Raw genomic sequence first — 12,412 nt, forward strand, 5'->3', positions numbered from 1 at the left:
GTGAAAGGGAGAGGAGAGGAGGATCAGTGAGATTTGCTGTGTGAAGACTCAGCCCACCTCTGGCTTTGGGGATAGAGGAAGGGCTGTGAGCCAGGGAGTGCCCTATGGAAGCTGGCAGGCCAGGGTCTGATTGTCACCTAGGGTCCCCATGATACCTTCCTTTCAGCTCAGAGAAGTCTCTGTGTGGGGCTTAGGCCCTCCAGAACTACAAGAATAAATGTGTGTTGTTTCAAGACAGGACATTTGATTAAATTTTATGCAACAGCGGCGGGAAATGAAGCCCCCACCAAGGCTGCTGCCTCCCAGCCTGCAGAGAAGCAGCCACCTCCTGCCCTTTGCCCTGGGAGGTGGGCTGCTTCGCCTGCTCCTGCCAGCAGGAGGTCTCTGCCCTCACACAGAGGGGCTTTGTCCGTCCAGGTCCATCTAGCTGTCCTCCTGTGTGAGTGCCAGTCCAGGTGCATCTAGCTGTCCTCCTGTGTGAGGGCCGGTCCAGGTGCATCTAGCTGTCCTCCTGTGTGAGGGCCGGTCCAGGTGCATCTAGCTGTCCTCCTGTGTGAGTGCCCTGCTCCTTTTCTGGTCAGGAGCATGTTCCTGTATCCTTCGGGTGGTCGCTGCTGCTGCAGCTTGGCGGGGAACTCGCTCACGCTCCACAGGGTGCGGAGGAGACGCAGTTCTTCTGTTTCCTTACTTACTCGTGAGTCTCCCCTTGGGGAAGGAAGCAGAAACTCATGGCTTCTGATCACCAGACTCCAGCACTTACCTGGCCTCTGCTTCTGTCTGCACCCAGGCCCCCTCCTTTGGCTTGGCTAGGCCACCTGTTAGCCTCGGGGGAGGGTCTTGTGGCCCTCAGGATGACACGGTTGAGGGGTCCTAACACCACGTGCTGTCTGCTAGCTCTTGTGCTGGTGGTCCTGGATGGGCATGGGGTCTCAGTAGATGACACCCACCACTGAGACCCTGACTCCAGCCAGGCACCCACAGGCTGTGGCTTCTTCAGACCAACCCAACAGCTCTGCCCGTCCCCTGGCTGCAAGCACCTCTCCCATCCTGCTAGCTCCATCTAAGGACTGAGAGACCCTAACCCAATACCCCACTTCCTCCCTCACCTCCACTGTAGGGCCCTGGTAGCTGTGGTCACAGCAGGGCACATCCCAGGCTGTGCCTGGAGGGGGATCCCCACCCCCGCTCCTGTCCCCTTACTCTTGCACATTGCCACCTGGCTGTCACCTGGACTGCATCCCAAGAGCCGCAGAGCAGGACACACAGGTCTGATTGCTTCAGTCCTCCTGAGGTCTGGCCCTCCTCCCCTCCTCCCCTCCTGGCTGAAGGCTCTGGCCTGTCTTAGGAAAATCTCCTCCCATCATTTCTGTCTGAATTTCCTAGGGACTCCACACGTCCCCGAGAGCAGAGTTCTCCCTGGACTTCACCCACAGCTCTCCTGTGACCACCACCCACAGCTCTCAAAGTGCTCCTCTCCTGCTCCCTGGGCCCTGCTGCCCAGGCTCTGCGGCCCCAGGGCGTCGCTCTCTCCTGTCCCACCCTCCTCTCCTCCTCTCTCCTGCTCCTGTCCCCATCATTTTCTCTGGACAGAGCTAACTTGACTGCAAAATCAGAGGGTCCCAAACTTTTTGACCTCAGGATCCCTTCACAGTCACTATCCAGAATGCGAAAACGTGTTGTTTCCGTAGGTCACGCACACCAGTACTGACCATGTTAGAACCTAAAGCTGGTCAGTTGAAAGGCATCCATTCTTTCTCCAAAGCAAAAGCATGATGAGTAAGAAGAGCAGCATCGACCTGTTTTCCAAAATCCCTTCAAAGCCTGTCCTCGTGGAAGACAGCTCAGCTCTCCTGTGGCCTCGGGTTCAGTTTGCTGGGACGTGTCCTCTGAGCAGCAGCCTTGGAGTCTAGCCTCCACATCCGGGGCTGGAAAGAGAAACTCACGGGCCTCATCACAGGGTTGCGACTGTGGGTTGCGTTACCTGCTGAGAAGCTGGTGCTTAGTAGATTCATAGTTTGGCTTCCATGTGGACTCTGAAACAGACCTGCCGCCCTTTCCTTTCCTATTACATCCACCCGTGGGTCCATCTGCACAAAAGAGCCTTCCACCCATATGTTGTGACCTGTCGTCAGAAAATGCCACTCCCGGTGTCTTGCAGATGGCCTTCCTGCGGCCCAGAGGAGACCATGTGTGTCACGTGGCCACTGATCTCGAAGAAACCTCTGGGTGTGGGAGGCTGTCGAGTTCATGATGGCATTTCCCCAAATCCTGCTTTGTCATTGGAAACTTTCGGTTCTGTCCCTGCAGACCTCCTCCTTGAAGAGGCAGGCTCACTGTGTCCCTTGGGAGGAGGGACCCTCTTCAGAGCCGCTCCTCTCAGTGGTTCATCCGGGTGAACATGGAGTTCTGTGGTGAGAGTTTCTAGACAGTCGCCCTGTTCTCACCTCTGAACACCACTGTGCGAGCAAGCTTCCACGTCAGGAAGTGTGCCGCCCGCTGTCCCACAGAACCCAAATGGGGTGTCGGGGTCAGTGTTCAGAGGGAGTCCTAACTTACCGCCCAGCCTCTCTCAGGGCTGAAGCCCTGGCGGTTCTGTCCCGGCTGCTTTCGCACCTGGTCCCGCCGGGCAACAGAAAGGGAAAGAGCAGATGCGTCCCAGGGCTGTTGTGAAAACTGCTCTGACCGCGGGAACTCTCCTGCAGGACCTGAGGACCTCCTGGGGTCCCTGGCCACACTTTGAGGACCCTCCTCTGAATCTCTGGATTTCATTTTCTGCAGGAGAGAGTCCCGGGACCCCTTGCTGCCTACTATGGCCAGCTCCCCGCCCTCATCGGCCTGCACATGGGCCGGTGGCCCCCTTCCCCGTCTGGCTTCCTCCCTGCTCTGCCCTCTCTCACCCTCTTTAGCTCAAACAGCAGAAGGGCTTCAGGTCTTCTCCTGTCTGATGTAAGTCACATGCTGGGGAGTCCTTTACCCCCAAAGGTGACCTTAACTTGTGGCTGCGTGCTGGGCTTCTGCCTGCTGGTGTCCCTGTGGTGGGGTGACACCTGGCCCGCCTGGTGACTGCAGGAAGCACAGCTGGAGGTTGCTCTGGCCCCACAAGCCTGTCCCCACCTGAAGCTCCAGCTTGGGAGTCGTGCCCTGAGGTTGACAGCTGTCTCCTGGTGTCCCCACATGGGACCCCTCCACCCTCCCTTTCTGCTCTGCTGTGAAGGAAGTTAGGTTTTCAAGAACCTGAAGCAGAGTAGAATTATGCTTCCCCCAAACCCAGCACCTGAACTACACCAGTTCCCAGCTACACCCCCAGGAGCCTGGGTGATGTTTAAAAGGACTTCACCTCCTGCAGATCCTTGTCCTTGTCCCTGGTTCTGCTGGGATGGGGATCAGGGAGCACTCCCTGAGACGGAGCCTGGGCCAGCCCTGCCTGGGGAAGGGGGGGCTTCGTGGGGATTTGGCAGGAGTGGAATTGCAGGAGACTGGGCCTTCCCACTGGCTCCATGCACCTCGTGAGCCTCTATCAGGTGAAGACTGTGCTGTCGACCCAACTCCATCTGCACTGCAGTCAGTAGGTGACGGTATCCCCCCAGAGTCTTGCAACTACTGGTACATTTTCCCCTTGGTTTGCAAAACCAGGACAAGAGTCTCATTTTCATCCCCATGAGCAGCACAGTGTCCCTTCTTACTCTCAGAGGACAATTTCAGGTCACACAGGGCATGCCTGAAACCACGGGTACTACTGAGCCTGTGCACACTCTGCTTACTTGTGTGCATACATGACCTTTGGGGAGACTTAATCTATAGGCCAGCACAGTAAGAGACCAACAGTAATAACTAGAACAAAATGGAATAATTATAACAACCCACTGAAATCAAAGTCATGGGAACGTGTGTCACCGCTCTCTTAGGACACCATACTCACCCCTCTTTTTCGTGGACCATGGGTAGCTGAAGCTGGGGATGAGGGGGACGACTGCGAACCTCAGCCAAAGCCACTTCAAAGCAGAAGTAGCCTCTGAACACCTCTTCACCTTTGCCACATGCTGGGCCGTCCCCATCAAAATTCTGAGACCTTCAGAGTCCTCAGGGGACAATGGCACCCAGTCTCTCATTAATTATTGCCACTCAGAACAGATTCATTTTACCTCACCTAAAACTAAAAATATTATGTTTGGCAGACATTCTCTGAAACCCAGAACAAAGAGAATGCATTCACCATGACGGGGAGTGTGTTTTCCAGCGCGTGCAATCTGGCAGGTTCACCAGGAAGCTAATCGTCTAAACTCAGCCAAGGAGGTGGGCTAGAAGATGCAGTTTTCCTGGGACTTCCAGGTGCTGGATGGTCCCACCTGGAAACCCGCCAAGCCAAGCCATTTCCGCTTTGCTCACAGGAACATGCCTGTGGCCTCCGCTCAATGCCTGCTCCCCTGCCGGAGGAGCCCCAAAACTTCTCGCTGAGATAATGTCACCTAGCTTTGCCCTCAGGACTCTGTGGCCCTGCCATCCGAGCACTGGTACAATTGTAAAAGCCACAGAAATGCTTAAATGCAGTGTCATTTCTCTGAAGATCATATGCTTCTCCCCAGGGACATGGTAAGGGCAGGGCTGGCACTGTGGTGGCTAAGGATGCCCGAGGCCACTTTTGCCTGACTTTGGGTCTCCTTCTCCTGCACATGGGAGAGTTTGTGTGCACACATACCTGTGCATGCATTTCAGCCTATTGTAAAAAGAAGACACCTGATGTGTTTTTGTCTCCGTCTTTTCTCAAGGGAGTTGAAGGGCAGGATCAAGAAGGAAAGCTCCAAGAGGGAGCTGCTGGCGGACACGGCCCATCTGAAGGACACCCACTGCGCCCGCTGCCTGCAGCCTTACAGGCTCCTGGCCAGCAGAAGGCAGTGCCTGGACTGTGGCCTTTTCACCTGCAAAAGCTGCAGCCACATCCACCCGGAGGAGCAGGGCTGGCTCTGCGACCCTTGCCACCTGGCCAGGTGAGCCGGGGCCTCCGCCCAAGCGGCCTGATGGTTTCTGGGCTGGGGTTTTCCCTGGGTGGGCTGAAGGGGGTGGCCCCACTGGCGAGTGGCATTTGCATGTGCCTGTGTAACACGGCCTGTGCTCCTCTCCCTGCAGAGTCCTGAAGGTGGGCTCGCTGGAGTGGTACCACGCACACGTGAGAGCCCGCTTCAAGCGGTTCGGGAGTGCCAAAGTGATCCGGTCCCTCTACGGGCGGCTGCAGGGAGGAGGTAAGGAGAGGGCGCTCTTTCCATCGCCAGGAGTGATTTCATGTTTTAGGGCCTTTAGACGGAGAGAGGGAGAGAGAGTGTGTGTGCACTGACCTTTCCGTTGACTCCTGCCTCTGGTGTCCTGGGTGATGCTGGCTGCTTTCAGCCGGAGCTGCAGCCCTCTGCCTCCCTGGTCACGGGAAGCCCACATGCTGTCGATATCCCCACCATTTGAAATGGTGTTTCTTTCCAGAGCTTCATACCACACTGAGAACACACGGCCAGGTCTCCGTTCTGGTCTAGGCACGTGTCAACGTGACACCTCTTCCAGGCCTGGCCACCCTGGACATCTGGTTTTGGAGACCTGGGCATCCCAAGGCTTCTGATGCAAACCAAGACAGAGAAATTTATTGTAATTCATCATTTATTTTAGTGTTTTTGAATACAAGTGTCTATTCCATGATGAACTTGAGCTAAGAACGTGATGACCCCGTCATGCCCCGCGAGGCAATTGGAAAGAGAGAACAGAACAGGGGCAGGAGGGAAGGATGCCTGAACGTGAACTGAAGGTGGAAATTGAGCAGGGTTTGAGGGAGGGTCTTGCTTTGTCCCTGTCACCTGAGTCCTAGGTATACCACGAAGCCTGGTGTGGGCTCTCAGCACCCTGCAGGACCGGGGGGAGACCCCTGGGGCATGCGGCAGGTGAGGTCCAGCAGCTCTGCACATCCAGAGTAGAGGCTGGGCTTCTCGGTCGGGGTGTCCTTACTTGGCCCCCGCCCAGGCATTTCCTGTAGGCCTCCCTCTGCAGACGTGCCTTGTCTGCGCCTGTCCCCTAAAGCCCCCATTGACAGGGAGAAACAGAAGCCACACATCCAGCCCTCAGCAGATCTGAGCTCAGGCTGGGCCTGGCACCAGTGTCTCTGAGGCAGATGCAGAGTGGGGTCGTCTGCTGTGAGGCAGGCCAGCTCCTAGCTGAGGCCTGTCCTTTCATCTGGGACAGAGAGGCCACCCAGGGAAAGCTCTCCTGTGAGAGTGGTCAGCCCTGGAGTGCAGGCGGGTGATGGCGGGACACAGAGGTGTGGTGAGTCACCCTGTGGATGACCATGCCGAAACAACAGTTGGGGCTAGGACAGCTCTTATGTCACAAGGAGAGGCTGTCACCTGTCCTTGGTGGCTGTTGCCATCTCAGTCTCAGGCTAGCACACAGCAAATCCCTCATCCTGTGCCCAGTGAGGTGTTCTCTCCAGCAGGGCAGCCCCTGCACAGGCTCGAGGACAAAGGTGACGCACCTAACAGCAGAGAAGCCTTGCTACATAGCCCCCGAGATCTCTGTGCCAAAGGGACCACAGCCTCCAGAGAACCCCGAGACCTAGAATGCTGATTTCCAGGGGCCAGGAGGTGGCGCTGTGGGGCAGCAAGAAACAGCAGGCTCCTGCAGCGGGATTCCCGGGGTTGCCCTCTGCCCTGCAGATGCAGGTCTCAGGCCTCCTCACACTCCTCCCAGAGTGGTGCCCACCTGGGCTGCGTTTACCTGCTGGGCCCCTGTAAATGCATCACATTAAGACCACACAAGGAAGAGGGGTGGCTGGAGGAGTTGTGCCTTTAAAAAAAAAAAGTATTGAACTTTAAAAAAAAAGTTAGAATTTTGGAGTCTGGCCCCGCAGAGCATGGCTCAGGCCTTGTCCGGCAGGTGGGTGGGCTGTGGTGTCTTGTCCACCTTCAGGGTAAGGCCTGTTTCCTGGTCTTCCACACGGGAGCGGTGGGCTGTGCGTGGGAAAAGTCTGAATGTGGGAAAGAAAAGGACCTCGGCTGCCTGCTCTGTCGGGAACGGGAAACGCTCGGGTTGCTTCAGCGTGGTGCTCAGATCGTTCGCCCCTAGTGCAGAGACATGGGAGCCATAACTAAACAGGTCCTGAAGGCCCGGTGCGTCACTGAGGTGGGCGGCAGCCGGCTCCCCCTCCAAGCCTGTGTGGGCCTTGCCCACACCCCCCACTGCGGGGACCCCCTGACTCTGTGTCTGCTCCTGGAGGCTTGGGTGAGTCTCCGTCAAGTCAGTGACCTAGAACAGAAACAAGGACTGGGCCTCTGCTGCACTCGTGAGCGCAGGCTGTCAGAGCCCAGGCACGGGCAGCAGGCCCCTTTGAAACTCGGCAGTTCTAATCTGTAGATTAAAAGATTTCAGCAAAGAGTGAGCCAGGCTGCCGCCCCACCCCTCCTCCCACTAGGCCTGTGTCTCACGGTCCACTGAGGCGGACAGGTGGGGGCTTCCCTGTCCCCCGCTAGTATCTTCCCTGATGTCCCTCCATAGGCAGCAGGGCACCACTGGCCTCGACAGGACCAGGCACCTGGACTGACTTCACAAACCCATAGACAGGGTCACTGTAGGGTCGGGACACAGCTGAGAAGCCAGAGCAGGCCAAGGCTCAGGTCAGAGCTTTCAACTGCTGTGTCCCTTATCAAGGAGCATGAGCAGCACTCGTAGCTGGGTGGACAGGTGGGTGGACAGGTGGGTGCGCGACAGGGCGCCCATGCGGAACACCATCAGCCCTCCCTAGGCTGGGGAGCAAAGGGCAGACACTGATGAATAGAAACAAGAGCTCAGAGGAGGCCACAGAGGTGGCAGCCAGTCCCCCGAGGAGGGGACACTGCAGGCCAGTGCTCCTGTCTCAGGGGCCATGAAGCTGGACCCGCCGTCAGGGTGAAGGGGAAGCCACAGGAAGCGGCACGTGCCTGCTCCCTCTTCATCTGCCGCAGAGACCACTGAGGTTTGCGGGAGCCAGTCCTGCGTCGCAGAGCAGAACGGAGGGGTTCTTCCCCTTTTCAGCTGACAGGGACCCTCCAGTGCACCAAAATTTCCTGCTTACACAAACCTGAGACCCCTGCTTTCTCACACCTGAGACCCCTCAGACACAGAGACCAAGGGGAGGGTAATCGGGCAGGGTGTCCAGGGACAGCAAGACCTGGCTGGGGCCCAGAGGCCACAAGCTACATGAGGCCAGCTGTGCCCCCTGTGGCCCCAGAAACTGGAAGGTGGTGACCCACCAGGCTTTCCAGCTCCAGTGCCCGGGGATTCACTCACTGCATAGCTCTCTGCCGTGGTCTAAGGCAATGGAGCACCGCGACCAGGCTGGTGTGAACTGGAAACAGGAGAAGACGGAGGCTGAGCCGGGGAGGCCAGGCCTGGGTGCTCAGGGTGAAGAGGGGCATGCTGAGGCGGAGCCTTACCTCCCCCAGCTGCGCTGATACGCAGTGATGAGACTAGATGCAGAGGTGTCATCAGCCTTGTTCACCCATCACAACCCCAGGGACTTCAGACTGACCAAGAAGGGGTCGGTAGTGAAGGGTGAACGCCTGAAGAGGTGGCCAGAAGCCACTGGTGAAGCTGATGCAGAGTGGGGCCGTCTGCTGTGAGGCAGGCCAGCTCCTAGCTGAGGTCTGAATGGGTCTTGGAAGGAAGCAGAAGGCCCTGCCTGGGCATTTCCCAGTGAATGAATGGATTGGTGGGGGAGGAGAAGGGGAGAGGGAGGGAAGGAGGGAGGAAAAGAGGAGGGAGAGGAGGGAGGGGGGGAGGGGATGGGTGGTAGGTGGGTGGGGGCTGGACATGTGTGCCCCTCTAGCCGGCTCCTCCAGTGGAGTCACGCAGGGCTCTGTTGCAGGTGGGCCTGAGCCCAGCGTGGGAGAGAGGAGTGGAGACAGCGAGCAGACAGATGAGGATGGAGAACCCGGCCCAGGGGCCCAGGCCCAGCCCCTTGGCAACAGAGTGAGTCCTCCCAGCACCCACCCTCCCCAGGCACTCTGCCGCCCCCCTCCCTAACCCCAGGCTGCGATTCCTGAAAGTCGTGGTACCTTCTGGTTCCCCAGCTCCTACAGCTGAGCATGAAGAATCCATTCCTGCCAAGGGCATCCAGGACCCCAGATAGCTGTGGGCTGGGAGAGCCTGAAGGCAGCCCCAGAGTGGGGCCGGAGCGGGGACAGTGGTGGGCACAGGGGTTGCCAGCAGGCTGCCTTCCTGTCTCAGAGAAGACCGGGCAGGTTCTCCTCCGGGACATTTTGGCTTTTATCACCAACCTGAGCCTTGTCTTTGTTGGCGTTTGCTTCTGGTTTTACCTATTTCTTAACTTATTTTTGGTGGTAGACACAGCAATTAGGCCCTGGGCTCGGGTTGGAGGAGGGGGCTGGGCAGGCAGGCTGGGGTTGGACTTACAGCCCCAGGTGTCTAAGGGTGGTGCTGTGGGGCTAGTATGGGCCCCCAGCCACATGGGGCTCCGCAGGTTTGTTCCTAGCACAAGAGATAGATGTGCCCACTGAGGAGCTCCACTGCCCCAAGGCAGAGAGGGCTGGGTCTGGTCCTTCTGTCAAGCTAACCGCAGTTGAGTCTTGCTCATTTCACACCTGCAAAGAAAAAGCGCCTCCTCTCCTTCCGTGACGTGGACTTTGAGGAAGACTTGGACCCTGCCTCCCAGGACTCGGACCTGGATCCTGCCTCCCAGGCCTGCTGTCAGCCCCCGAGCCCGCCCTCGGTCCCTGTGGCCACAGCAGCCCTGCAGGTCAGCAGGCTCTGCCCCTCCTGGGAACTGGGCAGCATTTGCTTGGGCTCCAGGTGGAGGGGTGCTCTGGGAAGTGTTGAATAGCCATGGGTCATACCAGGGTCTCGATCCAGGGAACAGTGGGGACAGGAGATAAAGATACTTCAGGCCCTCCCAGGACTGGGCTCTCTGGAGAGCCTGGAGAGGTGGGCCAGGCAGGTCAGGTCATGGGGGTCAGTGCCCAGGATCTCAGGAGCGCAGGACAGAGTGGCATCTGCCTGGAGCCAGGCAGGGCCTGAAATTGTGCTGGAGTCTCCATCTCACAGTAGGGGACCATAGACTTCATTGCCCAAGGAGGGCCAGTCTTGGGAATGAAAAGGGTGCTGTTAATAATGACCCCCGGACACCCGGTACACACAGAGGCCACCAGGTGAACCAGGATTCAGGGTCACTCTGCTCATCAGCTGTGAGGCCTTGACCCTGGACACCACTCTGAGGCCTTGTCCCCTCCTCAGGAAGAGGGGTGACCATTTCTGCCTTACAGGGCATTTCCAGGGCTGGAGACTGTGGATGGCACTCGTGAGATGCCCCATTAGCAGTGAGGGTATCTGTGGGCACAAGAGCCAGGACAAGGCCCAGAGACGAGTCCAGCTTCCCAGAGGCCCAAACTCCAGCTGCCAGTGTCCTCCAGACTCAGCAGTGCCAGCCAGGACTGGGCAGGACCGTCTGCCCACTGTTGGGAGGAGAGGACACCTGGGCAGGGCCCCAGATGCAAGTGCCCATTTGGACTTTGGGCCCAGGGTCCACTCCTGCTGCAGGTTGGGCCTGGTGTTGGTACTTCCAGGGGCCTCCAGGGCCTGGCCACTGCTTCCTTCCTGCCCACCCACCAACACTCAGGCCACAGAGGAGCTGTGGTATGTCGCTTCCAGAGGCCCTTGACACCTTGTCTCCCTGGGGACAGTGGCCCAGTACAGAGACCCCTCTGTTGGAAAGCTCAGGAAGTTCTGTCCCCATCCAAGCATGACCCTTGAAGGATTATCAAAGTAGAGGCAGTAGCAACACACACCCCCAAAATAAGCCGAGATTCCCGCATGGTGGCCTCGGAGTGAGCCCCACCCCCGGGCAGCACCAGACCTGTGGGCTTCCCGGGTACCACTGGGAACCCCAGCTCTGCAGGCACACAGTCCAGAACAGACAGCAAACGGGCAGGGTCCTTGACAGTCAGCAGAGCAGGTGGATGTCTAGGGTCCGTGGGTCACGTGAGGCCTGGGCCCCTCAGGACTTGGGCTGGAAGGACGCAGTTCCCAGGAGCTGCGGAGGCTGACGGCCCCTGTCCTCAGTTCCTCTCAGGAGAGCCCTGCTCCGAGGGTGCCACTTCCCAGGAGGATGCCATCCTGGAAGAGGCTCATGCTAGGACCTCCAGGTGCCACCCCCCTGCAGAAGAGCATCCAGACAGCCCCCCACCTACTGGACAGGATGCCCTTGCTGAACCGTGCCTGCCTGGGGACTCCTGCAAGATGGCCCTGGGGCCTGCTGCTGTGCCCGGTGGGTGCTGTTGTCCAGGGTCTTCCAGATGGGCTCTGGGTGGGCCAGGGGTGGCTGAGCACCTCCCCTGTCCACTGGATGAGTGCACACACACTGGGTGATTCAAAAGAGCCCCTTCTCCCACTCGATTGACCCGCGTGTGCTGCCTGGCAAGCACCGAGGACCCCGGCTCTCCCTGGGCTGGGTGCTTCCCTGTGGCACCTAAAACACCGGCAGAGGGGCTGACCATGCCTGACTCACGCTGCTGGCTGGGGTAGGGACATGCAGGTTTCACAGAGTGGCCACGGTCACCCGGTTGCCAGGCCAGCTCCACCAGGCCTGAGGCTGCACTTGGCTATGGATGGAGTGGGTACCTGTCTGGGTGCCCCTGGTTACAATCAGGGACCCTGGAATAAGACAACCTGAATTTGTTCCGTTTAATTTTGTCAAGACAGTGTGGCTTCTAAATGAAATCTCTGCCTTCCTGGGCCCCAGGGAGCATGCCGGGTTCAGGAGTTCAAATGAGATCAGAGGCAGCGCCCCGGACTGCGAGCAGCTGGGAGCACGAAGCCTGTCCCGTTCCCTCTCATTGTTCTGAGACCACAGCCTCGTGGTCCTCACACCGACTAGCATCGGGGGCTTTGGAAGGTGGGGCTGCACTCCCTGTCCCCAAACAATGAACGAATGAACCCCACAGGCAGCCCAGGTGAGCCCTGGCGGCTTTTCATTCCCTCCTGTGACCTCAGGTCTCCTGGCACATGGAGGAGGCAGGCAGGCAGGCGAGGGGCCGAGGTGGGACACAGCCAGCCCTTCACCAGGCGCCCACGCTTTGTGCTTTCCAGCGTCTCTCAGACGAGGAGGGGTGTCTTCCAGGGAGCTGGCAGAGGGGGCGCCCCGGAGCTCTGCCTGCTGTCTCTTAGTGGAGCAGCACAGGCTGGAGGGCTGCGGAGAGATGGGCCCGGTGTGCTCTGCCATGAACGTCCACCCTCCGGCCTCCGCGTCCTCATTAGAGAAAAGACACTAGTCTAGCCCCACAGAGCGAATGAGATGGCCGTCTCTGTCGACCCCTGCTGCATAACAGGTTGCCACAAATGTAGCAGCTTGAACCACACTCGGTGATCTCAACCCCAGGGCCAGGCGGGCAGG

The 12,412-nt window shown here is 58.5% G+C and overlaps 1 protein-coding gene across 2 annotated transcripts in view; it reads left to right on the forward strand.

Annotated features, from left to right (window-relative positions):
• The window catches only part of Mlph (melanophilin), a 44,959-nt gene that overhangs the window by 14,470 nt on the left and 18,077 nt on the right, over positions 1 to 12,412 (forward strand). For both annotated transcript variants that reach the window (XM_005326478.5, XM_078018296.1), the window contains exons 3-7: positions 4,767 to 4,985; positions 5,125 to 5,237; positions 8,873 to 8,976; positions 9,617 to 9,763; positions 11,083 to 11,287. In XM_005326478.5, coding sequence (XP_005326535.2) covers positions 4,767 to 4,985; positions 5,125 to 5,237; positions 8,873 to 8,976; positions 9,617 to 9,763; positions 11,083 to 11,287 — 788 coding nt within the window. The remainder of the gene's footprint in view (positions 1 to 4,766; positions 4,986 to 5,124; positions 5,238 to 8,872; positions 8,977 to 9,616; positions 9,764 to 11,082; positions 11,288 to 12,412) is intronic.

Source organism: Ictidomys tridecemlineatus, chromosome 7, assembly GCF_052094955.1.
Source record: "Ictidomys tridecemlineatus isolate mIctTri1 chromosome 7, mIctTri1.hap1, whole genome shotgun sequence".
Taxonomy (NCBI): Eukaryota; Metazoa; Chordata; class Mammalia; order Rodentia; family Sciuridae; genus Ictidomys; species Ictidomys tridecemlineatus.